Here is a 19,969-nt window from a genome sequence, read left to right on the forward strand (position 1 = left end):
TTGTAGTTATTAAAATTAAAAAAATTAACTTTTTATACAGTCCCCCGTGTGCCCGAAAATAAAATTTGAAAAATGTAGTTCTGTCTCTCTTGATACCAACAAAAAAAAATCTACTTTTTTCAGTGCAATATTCACTGAGATATTCGATTCAAAAACAGAGGAAAGTTGGGAAAAACAGTTAAAAAAATGCGAATAAACCACTTTACTCACATTTAACGCTGTTTTTTTTTCCCCCCAAATTTCCTCCGTTTTTCGAATTTGAATATCTTGGTGAATATTGCACTTACAAACGTGGAATTTCTTTTGTTAGCATCAGGAGAGACAGGGCAACAACTTTTTAGTTGTGTTTTTGGGCACAAGGGGACTGCATAAAAAGTTAATTTTTTTGTATTTTAATAATTATACAACCCCTTGCAAGATGAATGACATGTCTGAGAGTACTACGTTATTTGGATACTTTTTCTAATTGGAAGTATGCATTTACGATCAGAGCTGCCCTTAGGGATGTGTGACAGGTGTGGTCACACCGGGCCATTACCTCCTAGAGTGTCTAAGAGGTAACGCCCGTTCCCCGTGGTTTGTGGGGCCCCGCACTTAAGAGTAAAAAATACACATATCAAAACTATATATATATATATATTCAATTCTGGGATTTTTCTTTTCATTAATTCTGAATTTTCACACAAATCTGGGATTTCTCCCTCTCATTAATTCTGAATTTTCACCTCTCTGAATTCTGGGATTTTTTTCTTAATCTCATAATTCTGAATTTTCAACTCTCTCAATTGTGGGATTTTTCTCTCATTAATTTTGAATCTTAATGACCTCTGGGACTTCGATTAATTCTGAATTTGCATTGGTAAGTAGAAATTTTTAAGCATTCCTGTATATTCTGATAATGCATGAATCTTTGGATGCCGATTCCCATTCCTAATAACAGATATACTTATTTTTGTACTATACAGGGTGAATCTGACCTATTCTGCCAAACAAAAGGGGGTGATGGACAAGTCCAAGTGGATCATGAAACACCCCACCAGCCATGTCCTAGCCCAAACCGTTTTCGAGTTATGATGAATAATCGATTATAGAAAAAAATGCGTCAGGTCTCTGAAAAAACCTGAATTTGTGAAGTTTCTGAAAGACCTGTACGCAAACTAAGCACACACTTAGAAAGAGTAGAAAAAATGCTATAAGGAGACACCAATTTCATTGAAATATCTTGTTTTAATGGCGAACTATATACAGTATAAGCGCTGAAAGATAGGCAAAGTTAAAAATGTAATTTTGCGAAAATTTTTAATCGATAATTCTTCAAACACCTTTCTAGCTGCAATCAAATTTTTGTCAAAAACTTATTCATTCCACCAGATTTAGAGCCTAGAATGAACCAAATTGGTCATCTAGTTTAGGAGAAATTTAGTCGTTTGTTTGCAATACATCACTGAAATCTGCGTTCGTCGAAGTAATTTTAGTAGGCTTTGGGGCGACAATTCGATTTTTCACTACAGCGATCTCTCTCAGTGCTTGTAGTTTGTCATTAAATAAGGATATTCTGTAGATAGAGGTAGTATCACCTTATAGGACTTTTTGTGCAAAATCAAATTGCCGTCAAAATCTGTAACCGTCAATTCCTAATTTTCGTCGAATATCTACTTCTCGACAAACGCTAATTTAGTGATGTATATTGCAAACAAAAGACTAAATTTCTCCTGAACCAGAAAATCGACATGGTTTATTGTAAGTGCTTCGAAAGCTGGTGGAATGGGCGAGTTTTTGGCAAATTTGACCGATTGTAGCTAGAAGGGTGTTTACAGAATTGGCGATTAAAAATTTTGGCGACAATTTGATTTTGAACTTTGCCAATATTTCAGCGCTTTTTTTAGCTCGCCATTAAAACCAGATATTTCAGTAAAATTGGTGTCACCTCTTGTAGCATTTTTTCTGCTCTTGTGTGCCAAATGTGTGCTTATTTACGTATAGGTCTTTCAGAAACTTCACAAATCCTGGTTTTTTCAGACTTGAAGGAATTTTTTTCCAAAATCGATTGTCCACCATAACTCAACGGCTTGAGATAGGATAGGGTTGGTGGGATGTTTCATGATTCACTTGGGCTCGTCTATCCTTCCCTTTCGTTTGGCAGAATAGGTCGGACCTGTATATGCTACTTTGCTAGGGCATTTATGCCAAAACAATAAAATTGAATTGAATTGGATATATATTCATAAGTCACTTACTTCTACTCACAGCGTAAAATGAAAAGATTGATGATTGAAATCATCAATCACAAAATTAGTGATAGTAATGTCGAAATAACTGCTTGAATCATGCGTTGTCGTATATATTTGTTTCACAGAATAGTATGACCATGTAATAGCTCCGTTTTGTTCATGCAGTCAAGTGTTTACAAATGCATTTTCAAATTCGCAATCAGTAAATTGGTATTGCAAGCTGAAATTCGTCATTGAATTATTTTCTTTGAGGTCATTCAAACCTTGAATCGGATACCATATCTACTTTTTTCACATCGTACAGAATAATTTGTTTTTTGATGTTTGATGATGTCACGTCACATGCTTATCAATATCTCTTTTGCGTGCTCGCACGCGATCGACACATCATCGAAACCATGGGATGTCCATACAGTATACCTCATACTTAATTGGATAAAGTCCAGTCTAAACACATACTACCTTCGAAGTTCATTCATATTTAGTGCATGGCTAAAAAGTTTTATCGACCAATTTACGTTGCGAATTACACGAGATATTGTGAAGCCCCATTACTTATGCAGTTTCCTCTAAAAATTATCTAAAAATAACCTTTGCATGCTTCGCAAGTTAAGTGCTAGAAATACATTTTTTTTCACCATGTCTACGAAAGAAATCGAGCCATGTATTTTGAAAACTCCATTGTCGTAATAATTAGATGATAATAATTTTGTTAATTAATGATTAATTAGAAACTCCTAATGCTGCAAACGCTCAATTGGAAAAGTGATTAGGTTTGGACAAAGGAATTTGATAATACAGATCGGTCTAAAACTTACCATGCTGATCATCAAGCCAGCCAAAAGAAGAACAGCTCCCCACCAATGAACCAAAATCCATTTTTTGACTGATGCCATGCTTTCGTTCGAGAGGAGAAGTTTTCTTAAAGTAGCCAACGGTCCCGAAGGATCCACCTACATAATACCGAAACACAGGTTAAAGTGTTTTCTATAATACGCGTGTATTCACTATGGCACCTGGTGCCATAGTAAATACACACGTATAAGAAAACGAATTTATTGAGGCTTCTAAAAGGTTTTATTATTTCATGAAATAAAGATTTTTCCAGAACTTTGCCCCCAAATTTAAAGGGGTAAAAATACGCATCAAGACAAACGATTTTCGCAATGAAACCTTGGGTTATAAATGGTTTTTTTACTTAGCGCATGTTGACATGAGCCACTGGCACCAAAAAAAGTCTAGAAGAAACCCTGGGAGTCAAGAGAAAAAAATATTTCTTCCTATATATACATGATACAGTTAGAAAGGAAAAGGTTGCCATATTTTGGCGACTTCTGAAATGGAGTGATGCGCTTATCCCCGGAATATATATACAGGGTGCGCAGCAAACGGGTGGGGGTAGCATTTTACTGACGGACCGTTGATCCTATAAGTATACTTCCACTTAAGGGCCATTCAAGTATTACGTAAGCAAATTTTCAGTCATTTTTGACCCCCCTCCCCCCATCAGCAAAATTTCGTCAGCAGCTTAGAATATTTCATATCTTCAAAAAGGGGTGGTTGATGACGTAAGCAATCTTCAAAACCCCTCCCCTCCCACCCTTGTCATCAAAAGTCAGCAAATCCGAAACCCCCTCCCTCCTCGATGCTGACGTAATACTTGAATGAACCCTTATGAAAAAAATTTCAAATAGCGTGTAGTACTCAGATATGTCATTCATGTCACAAGGGGTTGTATAGTTACTAAAATAAAGAAATTAACTTTTTATGCAGTCCCCGTGTGCCCCAAAATCCAATAAAAAAGTTGTTTCTCTGTCTCTCCTGATGCCAACAAAAAATCCCATGTTTCTAAGTGCATGCACTTAGAACGCGGGTAAAACGGGTTTTTCGCAGTTAAAGTTGTTTTTTTTTTTTTACAAAATTCCCTCCGTTTTTCAAATTCGAATATCTCAGTGAATATTGCACTTAAAAACCTGGAATTGTTTTGTTCGCATCAGGGTGACAACTTTCTAATTGGGATTCAGGGAAATGTATAAAAAGCTAATTTTTTTATTTTAATAACTATACAATCCCTTTTTAAACATGAATGACTTATCTGAGTACTACACGTTATTTGGAAACCTTTTCTAATTAGAAGTGTACCTCTAGCATCAACGGTTCGCCAGTAAAATGCCATACCTCTGTTTGCTATGCACCCTGTATACAGGGTGGGCAAAAAGTCCATAGAAAATTCATAAAAAACGGAAAAATAACCGAAATAAAAAACGGTTTGCGGGGTCACGGGAATTTTTTTAAGACAGAAAAACAATTACTAAAAAAAAACAGCTGATAGGTGGCACTGACGTACACATGTCAAAGAAAGGATACGCAAACAACGAACAGAATGCCTCCAAATCGTTTATTACAGCAGTATGTGTTCCACATGACCACCACCACAGAGGATAACACACTGCAGGCGAGTCACAAATCCAGCAACGGCAGAGTGCAGCTGGTCCACATACATGGTTTACAACGGTGAACTGATTGTGGATTAGGAGCGCAAGTTCTTATAACCGTCTCATTTGCATATTTCCACCGAAGTCGCTCGTATCAGCGCCACCTATCGGCTGTTTTTTCCTGTCTTAAAATAATTCCCGTGACCTTTAGCGACGCTAACCCTGCAAACCGTTTTTATTTCGGGTTTTTCCCAGTTTTTATTCATTTTTGAAGTTTCTACGGACTTTTTGCTCACCCTGCATATAAGTGGGTTGTGACATTGAGCTCCATTGCGAAAATTGTTTGTGTTAACGTGTTCTCTCTACTAAACCCCCCTAAAATTCTGGGAAGCCCTGTGTATAGGCACTGGTTCGAAAAGTGTGGAATAATTAAAAGAAATACTTTTTTGCTGTAAAAGTTGGTAGCCCTATACTTATGGTAAAAATTATTTGATTTTTTGCTACATCCGTGCCATATTTTTTGCAATAGAACAGAAGAGTTCGGGACTATGAACTAGTGATTTGAGTAAGCGATAGTCGATTGAGCTCAAAGTTTAGACATCCGGAAATAATTTTTGAAGATTTGATAAAATTTCGAAAATTAATTTATTATTAATTAATTTAATTTAATTAATTCATCAAATGTGAAAGTTAATTTCATATATAAAAAATGAATCAAAGTCTTTTATACTTACTTCTCTACATTTTTGAAAGACATCACAGTATCCATTGTAATTGTCACAAGGTGTACCAGGTTTTGCGTAAAGATCAGGGACGTCATATGGTGGAAAATTCCAATCGAAAGACGATCTGTTAATTATGAAAATTATTATTTTTTCAAAAAAACAATGCAATTCATATACGTTGATTTTAATCATTATTTTCACGTCATGATCCTCTTACACACATTAGGGCTGATTTGACCGGGTTTCGCAGCCGATTACGTAACGGCTCGCGGTAGCCATATGCTTGTGTGGTCGTCTTAGTGCCATCGTTTTTTCTCAACGAAAATAACTAATAACCATAATGAGTGAAACAAACTGTGTGTCAGAAATTATTTTGATGAGATCTGAGAATGTTTCAAACACACGCAACTTCTGAACGTCCTCTGGTAAAATAGACAAGTTTTCATACCGACATGCGGAGTAACACATTAATAACGCAGGGAATAAAATAAATGACATAAAGATATTTGTATGGAGTTTTCATTGAAAATAAGATGACGTTCTGGTAGCGGCTCGTAAACAATACTTTATGAATACACATGCAAATATATTTTATCCGTACGACTATAGATTTGAAATAATGTCACATATATATTTCACTTGGACTATTTTTTGAGCAAGAAAATGAACCACAGTTTATTTTATAGCAATAATTTTATTTTTGCTTTCCACTCAGGCTGAAAGGCTTGAGCTTGTAAGTTACGGTAGAAGGAAATACTGAAAAAAAAAAAAATCTACATCTTTTTTTTTTCTTTTCTAGTATATCAGTCACACTGTGTATTGCTCGCAAAAGATATTCTATCTGGATAGAACCGATTCAACAATAACAAGACATATCATTATAATAAACTTGAATATTGGTATCGAAATATTTTTTAAGTAGCACATGCGTAACCGTCTAGCTCAGGAAATCTTTTCAATAACAAACTACAATAAAATGACAAGGAATAAGACTGCGAGAGAATCTACGCCATCATTTTTGACTAGGAACTTTGATACAATAAAAATGAATAATGATTCCTTAAAATCTTTTGAAAAATCGAAAAGCTTTTCAAAAGGCTTGTTATTTCTGTATCTGTATTTAACTTGAAGAGTTTCTATTCATATTAATTATTAATTTTTGAAAGCTGGATGATAATGCCAATCACTTACTCTAAAAACTTGTTTAGGCTGCGGTTATAGTAGAGGGAAGAGATACGAGTTAAAATAATTGCGACGAGGAAGGAGAAAATGCATAGGGGTGGAGGAAGAGATGTCCGCACATAGTAAACGAGACGGAGGAGAGCGAAAATGACCGGAAATGCAAGGGTGTGATGATGATGATGCCTCCGCAGAAAAGGAAGGGGAAAAAAGGGAGAGAAACGAACCAATCAGCAGATAGCGAAAATGCTCACCTCGCGGTAAAAACAAATCGGATTGTTCAAGTCGCGCACCTCATTGAGTTACCTCTTTCTCTTCTTTGTCTCGCGCTCGAGTATGTGAGGCTTGGAACAAAACAGTGCAACTGTTTTCGTCGCTCGTCCCCATTATGCACTGCCGTACCCCGTGATCGCGTGTTACTATGTGTTGGGCCTTATACAGAAGAGTGTATTCTTTAATATTCTTAATTATCAAATTTTTCTACTATACTCAAAGATCTGAATGAAAGAAACGTTTTTACTGACGTGAATATATCTTTTAAATCATCTGACGATATTGGGAGCATTCACAGTGAGGAAATTCTTTAGACGCTCATATCTCTTGAAGTACCCAACGCAAGTTAAAAGCTATTTTTTATCGTTAGGTGCACACATTGAAGAGGCGCATTAATGATATCACTCCGGTTTCAATATCTCTTCCCGTCTGGGCACCCGGCCCGCTGCCCTGATTCGTAAGAAATTATTATGCGCTATATTTCGATCAGTTCGCAACGAAAATAGACGTTTATTGGTATCGTTTGTTAGCTATTCCAAAGAAAAAGCCGATGATAACGACATAATTTTATTACGTCACAGCACCTACCACATGATTCAAGGCACAAAAAAACGTATTCACATCAAAACTTGCTGCCGTGTCTATGACACAGCCTACCCCAATTTTTTTTCAAAGAAAATCATGAATATCATCACCGAAATATGCATGATGTAAATAATTGAAACGAGAGTATGTAGAGGAATAAGAATAAATTCTATAATTTTTCGATACTCAAATATTTTGCTAAGTTTCATGATGGAAAAGACCGATAAGACAAAGCACTGCGGATGAATTTATTTTAACGTACTAATATAACGTTTATGAATTTTTTTGTACCGATAATTTACTGTACTAAGGATGAGGTAATCAAAAAACGCTTTCTGAAGAAAATGCACATGAGACAATGAACCAAAATTCCTTCGGTGAAATAACTAGTATTAGGGGAATACTGAAATGTCAATGAGAAATGCATGATAAATAAAAGAGAATATGAGCTCAAGACATTTATGGATCATTTTCTTTGAATCATTACGTTTTTCCGGAAATATGATGGATGAACAATGCGTAAAATATCTCGTCTGGATGACGGAAAAAAAACAGAAATGAAACACAACGAATTTCCCGTTATAATCACGACTTGAACGAGCTGTTCAACACAACAGTCTGATGAAATCACACTACTTATTCATAGATGAAGTGTACAAACGTGCCTTTTTGACTATTTTGGCTTTTGTTTCGAAAGTGCTGAGAAATAAGCTGAAGCAAGCTGGTACCAGTTACTACCTTAAACTTAGAAGAGACGAATCATAGAGCTTCGGGTCTTGATTTCTCAGCGCTCATTCATCACCAGACGGGGGGATGAATAGACAGGTTACTGGCTCTGTCTGTTTTTTGCATATTAACAAATTTAGACTGCACATTTATTGCTAAATACAGTGACTGAATCTGACAAGAACTTGTGAGGTGAGTTTCAGTTTTTAGAAGAGTTTGATATTCATGTCTGAGGGAAAAACTATTTTGGAGTTGGGTAAATTGTTTGAACTAACAAATGTATAGCATCAATATCGTATTATAATATCTTATATAGTATTATAATATATCTTATATAGTATTATAATATATCTTATATAGTATTATAATATATCTTATATAGTATTATAATATATCTTATATAGTATTATAATATATCTTATATAGTATTATAATGTATCTTATATAGTATTATAATATCTTTTTAGTCACCTTGTGTATAATGAATTGTCTATACAATAAATTTTTTTTACTTCGCTATTAGGAGAACGTACAGGTTGTGAGCATTTTCAGATTTTGAACTTGCAATTCACTTAAAGTGAATTATATATCGATAGAAACTACAGAACCATTGCAGAATATTTTATTGATATCACATGTTAAAATATTTTTATTGGTCATCTACAATGTTCAATTCAGTTTTACAACCTACAAAAGCATAGATATGTATTCAAAAAATATTTAATGAACCTTTGACGTTACTAAATTTTGTGAGTGCATGTAAAGACGAAAGAATCAGTAAAATGTCGATTGCTATAAAACACTTGCAAATTTGCTACGTTTTATTGCCATTTTTATATTCTTAAAAATGTCTGAAATTTTAAGAGTTGTAATGTCTACTTTTTTAATTAGTTTTGCTTAATTATTCTTTTTGGGCGCGGTAGCCCAGGTCGATAAGATGTTCGCCTAAAGTACTAAAGGATGTTTAGAGGTATCGCGAATTCGATACCCGGTTCGTCTTTGTCAGAAAAATTTCCTGACACAGGGGTGCAACAAAAACGGCGACATGATTGCAGGAAAAAATTACTAGGGAAAATTACAGGGAGTCCCTCATCGAGGGGTTGGAACGCAAACCCCTCGATGAGTATAAAAAAACAAGCCTGACGTTCAGAATCGGCAACACATTGTAGGTCCCGGCATGACGTCATTTCAACTTTTTCCGGGAGGGGGGGGGGAAGCAAAGAACATGTACTCAATGTATGTGTATATATGTATATACCATTTTTAGTGTATTTTCAAAAGCCAGGGGGGGGGGGACGGCCCCCCCCCCCAAATGACGAGGGGGGGACGCCCCCCCCCCCCAAATGACGAGCCTGGGTCCCGGTCTAATTAGCTCTCGTGTGCAGAAAATGACCGTGGTGCGACAAAAATGATCAATGAGCTTAATTCTTCAGCTTTGCTAAATGCTTATATATAAATATAAATATATATATTACATATATAAATGTAATTTCCTTTTATTCGTCTTATTTTATGAAAAGACGTCAACTTAACAGATTAGCGTGATCTATCCAGAAATATTCGATTTCATAGGTATAGTCATCCATGGCTCCATCCAATGGGATCTTAACGGGTTGACAACGGGGTCTGAGTCCAATTCGTGTCAATCAGGCACCTCAAATCACTGAAGATTTCCATTCATTTAATTTGATTCATTCTGAATATATATTGATTGTATTTATTAATTTTTATCTTACTTCAAGATTTTTTTTCTGTTAACACTTTATTTCGTTATTGGCGATTCGATTCAGTGTTTCAAGGCGCATTTTGTAAAGAAGAGTAAGTTTTGCCCCAAAACTAATTGTGTTGCGGGTCCTCGAACATGTACTTACACGTACTCTTCTAACCGGAATCAAAACTATCATCTGCTAATAAGTAAACTGTATGCCAAAAACTCAAGCAGAAGTATTCACTATAATTTGTTAGATTACTATGTAATATCATGTGGTCTAATTACATATTAACTTTCGGAAAATAAGATCTGATAGCAAGGCCATAGCCGAGAAGGGGGATCCCACGGGGTCTGCTCCCTCGAAATGCGAGAAAATGGCTGATGTTGGGAATCACATCATTAAATTTACCGTACAACCAATTTATTTTTCTCCGCCCCAAAATTTTTTTCTGGCAACGGCCCTGCTTTAGAGCATATAAGCATATAAGCCGCAGCAGAAAAATTTAATTCTACATTTTTATACATATGCTGCAGTAACGTAAAAATTCATTAATAACATTTAAAAAAAATTCATTAATAACATTTAAAAAAAATTCATTAATAACATTTAAAAAAAATTCATTAATAACATTTAAAAAAAATTCATTAATAACATTTAAAAAAATTCATTAATAACATTTAAAAAAAATTCATTAATAACATTAAAAAAAATTCATTAAATAAAATCTTCAATTTTTTATTAAATATTTAAGGTTATTTTACTGGTTCAGGACTTGAGTAGATACACAGTGAAATATCTCTATGGCAGCGGTTCTCAACCTTTTTTGACTCATGGAGCCCTTTTTGTCTGTAATTTCTATGGTGGAACACTTTAGGCCTCTTTTTATTATTTATTTATTTATCAAATTTGCTGATTTATTTCGCTGTCCTGGAGCTGCTACGGAACCCCTGTGAAGTGCATACGAAGCCCTAAGGAGTACAGGTTGAGAACCCCTGCTCTATGGCTACACTTGGCGTTCCCGAAGCTGGCCCGTTTGCGGAGGTGATGCCATGAGTGCTTGCTCATGGCAGAAGGGAGTAAAATAAACATTGTGAACCATTGACATATTAAATAAAGTTTTTTTTGATAAGCCATGAATTATAAAATCGTTTCACCTGAGCTTTTTTGAAGTAATCTATTTGAAATACGTAATTAACAATAATTTATGAAATTATTGTTATGAAGAAACCCTTAAGGTTTTCTTTTTTTAACCCGTTAGTCATGAAAAGAATAGCCTCGAGAATGCTGGCTACACTTATCTGTAGATGTGTTCAAGCACTGTATGCACCTTCCCTCAAAAATTAGACTTCATTGTGAATCAGAGGGGAGGGGCTATTTATCGGGACTGTAGTCTAATGCAGGAGTGAAGAGTAAGAGAAAAAAAAAGAAAAAGAAAAAATTAAAGATGAAAGAGAAAAAAAATTGTAACTGATGTGACGAGCCGGAATCGAACCCGTAACTTCTGGATTGAGAGTCCTAAACTCTATGGGGCCCTTCAAGTATAATGTCAGCAGATTTTTAACCATTTTTGACCCCCTCCCCCACTTGTCAGTAAAAAGTCGGCAAAACTGACCTCCTCTCTTTGTCAGCAAAATGTCGTCAGGTCTGTCCCCGAGCTCCTAATGCCCATTTGGATCAGAGACGTACACGGGGAGGGGCACGCACCTCCTCCATGCTCCCCTCCCCAGAGATCAAAAATTTATTTTTTTGATTACAAAATTTAAAAAAAAAATTAAAATATGGGAAGAAAATACATTGCATATGTGTTATCTTCTAATAAATTTCTGTTAATTTCAATGCTATTTGAAGTCTAAGAACTCAAAATTTCTCTTTAAGAAATTCATTGAGCTCAACCCATGGCCCCCCGGGGTTATCTGATGTGGTCAGCCAAATTAAACAAATTTTGTAAAAATGAACTAAATGGTACATTTACAGATCGCTTAAATGACCCGTGGCACATTTTCAGATCACTTGAGTGACCCGGAGCACAGTTCCACTGTGCCACATTTAAAGCTCCCTTAAGTGACAGACACAGTTTTAAAGTTATTAGTCAGTTAATAGCGCATTCTTATTAGTTATATTAATAGCGCGAATAAGTCACGAGAGAGAGAAGAGAGAGAAAGAGAGTATCTTGCTCCGGGCATGCGCTTTAGGATATTCATTGCTCCGTGTCCCGATCCATATATATATATATATAGCCACTACTACCCCCACCCAACTTTTTTTTCTTACACGGTCGAATGTCTGACGTCCTCCTCACCACCACCACCACAATCCATCTGCTTCTCGGAACTTCACACAATCAGTTATTCTACGGAATGGGTTTTGTGGGGAAAAAGAAAGTGTTTCACTTTTTCGTGATGAGTTTTCTCTCCCTCACCAACTTTCACTCTTATGTCCCTTTCACTGTTACGTCGCTATAGAAGTCTCACTTAAAAAAGTTAATGTATACGATGTGTCTTCGTAAATTAGAGCTATTCACTTACTTGCAACTGTAGTCATCACCAGGAAGTTTGCAGCAAAGTTCACAGGCTTTGGTTACAGGATCACCGGGACCGCGACGACACTGGCACGACTCTAGACCATATGCAACACATATCGAACCAGTGCATTCCTAAGAGATTGATTAGAAAAAAATGAAATCGGAATTTTATGGCAAAGCTAGGAATGGTTTTAGCAATTAAAACAAGTTCATAATCCCAATTTTCTTGCTTGGTTATATAGCAATATCGGCAATTCCGAATTTTTACCACCTAATTACTTTGCCTTTCGTAAAGATAGAATTACGCGAGGACGGGGCGCGGACGTTGCTATTGTCTTTAATAGCTCCATCCCTCTTCTTGAAATTCCTTTGGACTCCAATCATGAAATCGTTTGTGCCGAATGGCGTTACCCCAACTGTGGTACTCCTATTGCAATATTTTTCCTTTACCTACTTCCCACCCCATCTTCGGATCTTTACTGTTTTGTCGAACTAAAATCAATTTCAGATAGATTTTCTGATTCACACCTCTTAATTATAGCCGGTGATTGGAACCTACCCGGAATTGACTGGCACAAAATGAAGTCCCTTTTTTGCAACAGCAGCATTGATAATAGAATTCTTTATCTTTTCCTCAAATTTAATCTCGTCCAAAAACTATCCTAGAACCAACAAGATTCTCAAACCACTCTTACTCTACATTAGACCCAGTTGCTGTTTCCAATAAAATATCGATTTTCGATTTCTCAGTTTTTTAAGACATTTCCGATTACAAAATTCCTCTTGTAAATATTTTCCCCTCCATCACACCCACCCTTCTTTTTATCCACTGTAAAACTCAATTTCAACAAGCCTGACTTCTTCTTATGCAAAATATCCTTCTCACCCATTTCCCTGATTTCGTCTCAGCATCTTCCTCAAATGACATTCATATTCTCTGGTCTGGAGTAAATTTAAAGCTGTTATCGGAAAATGCAAAGCCACTGTTCCTATCGAAAATACTTCTTCAAAATGCCTCTTTAAACCCTGGATCAACCCAGATATTATCCATCTGAAAAGAAAAACTCGCCGATATGTCTCCAAAAAAAACCCAAAAAAACTCAAATTTAATAACTCTCCTCTCAGAAATGAGATATCAGTCTCTACACGTAACCTTAAAGATCTCATCTTCCATGGAAAACAAATTACTAATAAAACGAACTGCTTGCCTAACTATCTTAAAGCAAACCCCACAAAATGTTTGGATTTTTTTTCACCCAAAATCAGCCGATCCTTCATCTCTTGAAATTGCTAACATTGACCTAAGTTCCCACCTTCCCTTGATATTACCATAGTGTCTAATCGGGTTTTCTTTTGTTTTTTCCTCTGACCCTACTCCTTCTCAACACTCCTTTTCCGATTCCCTTTACGTCAGTTCTATTCCTTCTGTAAACTAGGCTTCTTGAATGTATAAAAGAAACTAAAATCCCCTTCTACTGGCTCCAATGGGATCCCAGATCATTTATTCTTAAATTTTGCGGAGATGAAATATCTAACTATTTTCGTATGATTTTCCACGTCTCATTGAATGCATTTGATTTTTCCTCTGTGACTGGAAAAAAAATTAATAAGATAATACCAATTCTCATAAATCAGGTTCTCTTTCACATCTCCTTAATTTCAGATCAATCGCAATCTCTCTCACCTCTACATGCTACAATCTCTTTGAACACATAGTTGCCAAGGAAATCCATTCACACCTGATTCGATATAAACTTCTTTTTCCCTAAATCAACACGGTTTTCGATCATCGTTATCTGTATCCACCCAACTAGATTGGCAATAACCTGCAAACTGATATAATTTTTCTGGATTTTTCTAAAGCTTTTGACATTTATTCCTCCAGGTTAAGTCCCCAGGGTGTCAATCCCCAGGGTTTGGTCCTCTCGCCATTATTACTTTTAATTTATACAAACGATCTAACTAATTCCATCAATTGCCACATTTTTTGCAGACGATTGCGTCATCTACCAAACAGTAAATAACGAATCCGACCAAGAATCCCTTCAACATAACCTCAACATTATATTCGAATGGTGTTTGTCCTGTCCCCAAAACACCTCAAAAATAGTTTCTATGAAACTCACTCGCGCACACACACACACACACAAAAGACTTCTTCTTAAATTTTCTTACACTATCAGCAACTCCATAATCACCGAGGTTTCTCGTTATAAATACCTGGGTGTAATAATTTCTGTTGACACCTCCATGTCGATTACATTTTTCATATATAAGTGTCTCTAAAAATTTTTTTTTCTCCTCCGAAACCTTAAAAACTCCACCTGTCACATCAGACATCTCTGCTTCAAAACCTATATCCTTCCAGACTCTCATATACCCATGAAATCTAGGACCTCCATACGCTCTCCAATATAGACAAGTTTGAGTTCATTCAAAATAAATTTGCCCTTTTTATTTTAAACTGCTGGTCTACCTCCGCCTCTGTTAATGATATTAAGAGCCAATTCAATATTCAACCGCTTCCCATCCATAGACATATCTGTCGGTTAACTTTCTTTCCAAATTCCCCCACGGCAATTTTCATATTGACACTTCCCACATTTTAACCAAATATTCACATTTTTCCAATAGAATTAATCATTTACCAAAAATTGAAATCCATCTTTGCATCCACAGATTATTTCGAATTTGGTTCCTTTTCTCGAACAATAACAGATTAGAACAACCTCCAATTACACATTATTGATTGTACAACAGTTTCCGATTTTATTTATAACAGACACCCTCACCTCTATCAAATTTGAACATCGCATTCTCTTGTATAGGCTTGTTCTTATAGACATTGACGTACTTATACAGGGCGCATAGCAAACAGGGGGTATGACATTTTACTGGCGAACCGTTGATTCTAGAGGTACACTTTCAATTAGAAAAAGTTTCCAAATAACGTGTAGTACTCAGATGTGTCATTAATATTTCCAGGGGCTGTATAATTATTAAATGAAAAAGTAACTTTTTATATAGCCCCCGTTTGCCCCAAAATCCAATAAGAAAGTTGTTTCCCTGTTCTCCTGATGCCAACAAAAAAAATCCATGTTTCTAAGTGCAATATTCATTGAGATATTCGAATTCGAAAAACGGAGGAAATTTGGGAAAAACCGCGGGTAAAACGGTTTTAACGCATTTAAGGTTATTTTTTACAAATTTCCTCCGTTTTTCGAATTCGAATATTTCAATGAATATTGCACTTAAAAACATGGAATTGTTTTGTTGTCATCAGGGTAACAACTTTCTAATTGGGATTCGGAGGACTGTATAAAAAGCTAATTGTTTTATTTTAATAACTATGCAACCCCTTGAAACATGAATGACATATCTTAGTAATACACGTTATTTGGAAACTTTTTTTAATTACAAGTGTACGACTAGGATCAACGGTTCGCCAGTAAAATGCCATACCCCTTATTTGCTATACAATTTCAGCAAATTCACCCAGTTTCCCGGAAGTTGAATTAAACCCAAAGCAATTACCATAAATGAATGTGAGCCACACGCTTCACTTACTATTTTGGTGGAGTTAAATTGTTTTTACGCTATACTAACATGGTGGAAATTTACCACCCATTTTCTTTCAGGAAAAATCTATGGTAAGAATAAAGGTCAAATAATATGTCTTAGCTATGAAATCAGCAATCTACTGATGCCTTACAACTTGATTCACAATAACTAGGCTCACGGCCATCTGATCTCCGTCTACTTCATGCAAAACGCTATTTCCTGATAATACAGAAGATTACCGTAGATGATATTGCAGAATCATCGCTCGAGATCTTAACTGCTCAATGGCGTTTATTTGTTCTGATAAACAGAGCTTCGACTTCAGATATATTCCTCAAAGATCCACATATTTTTGTAAATGCGAAATGATTACCGTATAGACGAATAACTTGATGCGTAAAGAGATTTGAACGAAATTAAAAAATATTATTACTTACACCCATATAGCAGACGAATTCTTCATTGCAGACTGTTTTGTTTGGCTTGTTCGTTGAAGGTGGACATTGTGGACCATGTCCAGTGATTGATGTTAACGATATATTAACAGTAATGTGCGTAAAAACATACATATAATGTAAGAATATAGCATGTTAGGGTTTGATCATGAAGCTATGAAGCTGTCTGGTGCCGGCACTGCATACCCATCACCGCGGTGCATAAAAATGACCGCGTTGTTGACAAAATTGAATTGAAAACTCATCACGAAATTGTATAATCAGATAAACACCAGATATCAAAGTTTAAAATGAAAAACTCTGTTGCCTATAGCCAAAAACTTGAGAATTGAGTGTGTAAATGATTAAAAATATTCATACCTTGCTAATTGCTGTCTGGTGTGTTTTATTTGGAGAAAACTCTAGTCATCGAAATAAACTATATAATCTTAACAGAAACAAAACCAATGTTCTCTTAAAAATTTATACAGTAATAGGTTCACAAAATAAAGGACATCTATCTTCTCTGTCATTCTGGGTGAATTTTTTCTTAAGGGTAAAATTTACTTATTTTTTGTAATCAATGCAGGAAGATCATGAACTTTAAAAAAAAAAAATTGAAAATAATAAGGTGATAAAATGAATGGTAAAACATAAAAAATAATAAGGGTGATACAGTGGTACACATGAAGATGAAACCCATTTGCGATAATTGCAATGAACAATGTACAGTAATAAAATATGTAACACCAAACATTTTTGGTTTTTTCTTACAATATAATCGAAATACTGTAGTTATACAAAAAAGTCTATCGCAAAGGATATTCGCAGTAGCTGGGACTACGGCACCCATTATCTCCTCTGCATTCATCGCCGACTTTGAGACTACAGTGATGCGAACAACAAGGACCTTGACTAGGACTAGATCAATTCAAACAAACAAAAATATATAAAGCGGTTTTTTTAAAAATACAACTAAACATTTGGTAAAAAATCTAAAACAAACTACGCATCTTTAAGATGTTAATGATTAGATATTAATTTCCCCCCGAAAGTGAGAATTAATTATGTTTTTTTTTATCTGAAACCAATACTAGTTTTACTGGTTCTGTTCGAACAAATGCTAAAAAATTGATTTCACACGATTTTTTCAGTATTTCAGTTACCATTTCAAAAGATATTTTTTACCCTTAAAATCATGTTTGACGTCTAGCTAATATGTGTTTATATAGTTGACATGCGTTTTCTTGCGTTACCTGCAGATCACATTAGGTCGAAGCATGCAAGGAGGTTCATCTCTCGGAGGATTTGTCCGCATAGGAAAACAACAGCTTTCTTCACAGTCTTCTTCCCAACCACAATCGCACTGCTCTCCTTTTTCTACTACCCCGTTGCCACATATAGCATCTTGAGGCTCTGTTAATGAAGTTGTAAAGCTTGATCCGTTAATCACGAAATTTCTTTTATTTATGAATTAATTAACACGCAAAACCATTAAAAAATCATAAATCTATCAGAAATTTTACATGACTGACATAAAGCAGAAATGACGAACAAGAATGTTGAAGCTTACTGCAGAGAAAATTCAGTAGTTTTCGACATTATCAGCATTTTTCACAATTTAAAGTAAAAAAAAAATATGACTGATAATCCAGTGTCGATTTATATTCTTATAAAACCATTTTATGCATGAATTAAATTTATACATCTACTTCAAAAATATAATTTTGGTATCGCTTCGAACTTCTCACCTTTGAAGCATCCTTTGAGACTCCGTGCTTTTGAATTGAGTACAGCGTTGATGCTTCGCAAGCTACAAGGAGAGAATCTATTATTGTTCCTCTTGTCACCAGAAGTTGCTCGGGCGAACATTATGTAATTTCCATTATCTCCACCAGGAGTGCAAACGAGGTCATCTTCAGGGTCATGCTGTTGAATGCATAAGAGTATTTGCGAATGCACATTTTCGACAAAAATCGATGGATAATAGTATTCACGTATAAAACATAAAAAGTTTGCTTTGATCTTTCTAATCATGATTCGAAAATTGCTACGCGTTAATTATCATGATCAACTCTGAAGAAACAAAACGCAAGTTTTGAATTAGCAACAAGAGAGTTTAGGCATGGCAACCATGGATCCTTTCATGACTGTAGTTCAAAAAATATATGCGTTTTGAGATAGAAAGAATTTTTCCCCCACTAGCTCAATAACACAAAACTATAAAAGATTCTGGCAGTGACAAAAGGGGGCTGGGCATTACTTCTCTTACGATCAGGACGATGAGTTGTAACTTTCATCGCCATCCAAACCATCAGAGAAGTTCCAACGAACTTATGCCGTTACCGGTAACTTGCATTGGAACGGTTTTACATCAAAATTTTAATACAAATCATGACAAATGATGGAAATTTTCGCCCTAAAATTATCATCTGCATTACGTTTCCGTGTAGAAGAGATTCAACTACAGACGTCGCCATGGAAGTTTTTTTAATAGATTCAAAATTAAAAGTAAAATATAAATATAGAAGCATGGGGGGGGGGCAGATACAAGGGGAGAGGGCGGAGGAGGTGATTACTCCCCATCCGTTCAGTGACTACTATACACATCTTCGGTGATTCTCTCCCCCCTATTGTTTGAGGAGCCTATAACCGCTTATATCAGCCATCTTCAACCTGTTGCACGCGAGCACCATGGTGCTCTCCGAAGAACAAAAATGCTCTATGCTCGTGTCCGATTTCGTGCTCGGGAGTAATTGATCAAAGCTTCAACTAAACAGACTGTGAAAATTGCGTCCAAGGATTACAATTACACAGATTTCATGCATACTTACGTCAAAGGTGCCGTAAGAATGTTCTCCTCGTTTGGTGATGGGCATCTGCAGTGCTTGCGATTCTGAAGGTTGAAGACACCTGGCTCTTATGTGCTACTGTCTTGCAATTTTCTGGCATCAGACGTTGATGGCCGTATTTAAGTATATGCAACACGTGTAGCGGCATAGGGTGGTAAAATTTAAATGTCGGCAAATTTTCATTTTAAAGTTTACAATAACTTGAACATCCTTAAGTTGAGCCGGGGGAATGTGCATTGGGAAATAAAATATTTGATTTAGGGGCGTAAGAGACCCCGAATACTAGCCTGCAGACGTTATCAGAAACTATATTTTGAAGCTCTCAAAAGTAGTTAATAAACATTAAGATGATCTACAGTTCAAATGATACTTTAAAGCTCGTTTCAAACGGCTGCTTAAAGACCTTCATAACCCAAATTAACACATAAAAGGCTACAACAAAATTCGAATCTGTAGACATTAATTTATATAAGCTATCAGCTTCTAAAGTAAAGATTATTTCATGTTAACAAAAGATAACGAATGATAATGAAACTGTTCACTAATTATTTATTTACTCTTTTAACCTGAAATTTTCGAACACGCGCGATTTATATATACTCCCTTACTAAAAAAGAAATAAAAATGAAAACATGAGTATCACCATATAAAGAACACAACACTTTCTCTGGGAAATTCTGTTATCCGGAGCAACTTCATAAATGAAATTAAGGTATTATGCACCACTTGCAAAAG

General features: G+C 35.6%; 1 protein-coding gene across 1 annotated transcript in view; it reads right to left on the minus strand.

Annotated features, from left to right (window-relative positions):
• LOC149080055 (disintegrin and metalloproteinase domain-containing protein 10-like) overlaps positions 1-19,969 on the minus strand; it is an 86,675-nt gene that overhangs the window by 4,182 nt on the left and 62,524 nt on the right. The window contains exons 7-13 of the mRNA XM_089238999.1: positions 18,134-18,311; positions 17,639-17,798; positions 17,208-17,303; positions 16,386-16,467; positions 12,392-12,519; positions 5,401-5,515; positions 3,050-3,184 (exon numbers count right to left, since the gene is read on the minus strand). Of these exons, the coding sequence (XP_089095125.1) occupies positions 3,050-3,184; positions 5,401-5,515; positions 12,392-12,519; positions 16,386-16,467; positions 17,208-17,303; positions 17,639-17,798; positions 18,134-18,311 (894 nt within the window). The remainder of the gene's footprint in view (positions 1-3,049; positions 3,185-5,400; positions 5,516-12,391; positions 12,520-16,385; positions 16,468-17,207; positions 17,304-17,638; positions 17,799-18,133; positions 18,312-19,969) is intronic.

Source organism: Pholcus phalangioides, unplaced genomic scaffold (genome assembly GCF_987345545.1).
Source record: "Pholcus phalangioides strain wild (caught in Gottingen) unplaced genomic scaffold, Ppha-v1.0 ptg000011l_1, whole genome shotgun sequence".
Lineage (NCBI taxonomy): Eukaryota > Metazoa > Arthropoda > Arachnida > Araneae > Pholcidae > Pholcus > Pholcus phalangioides.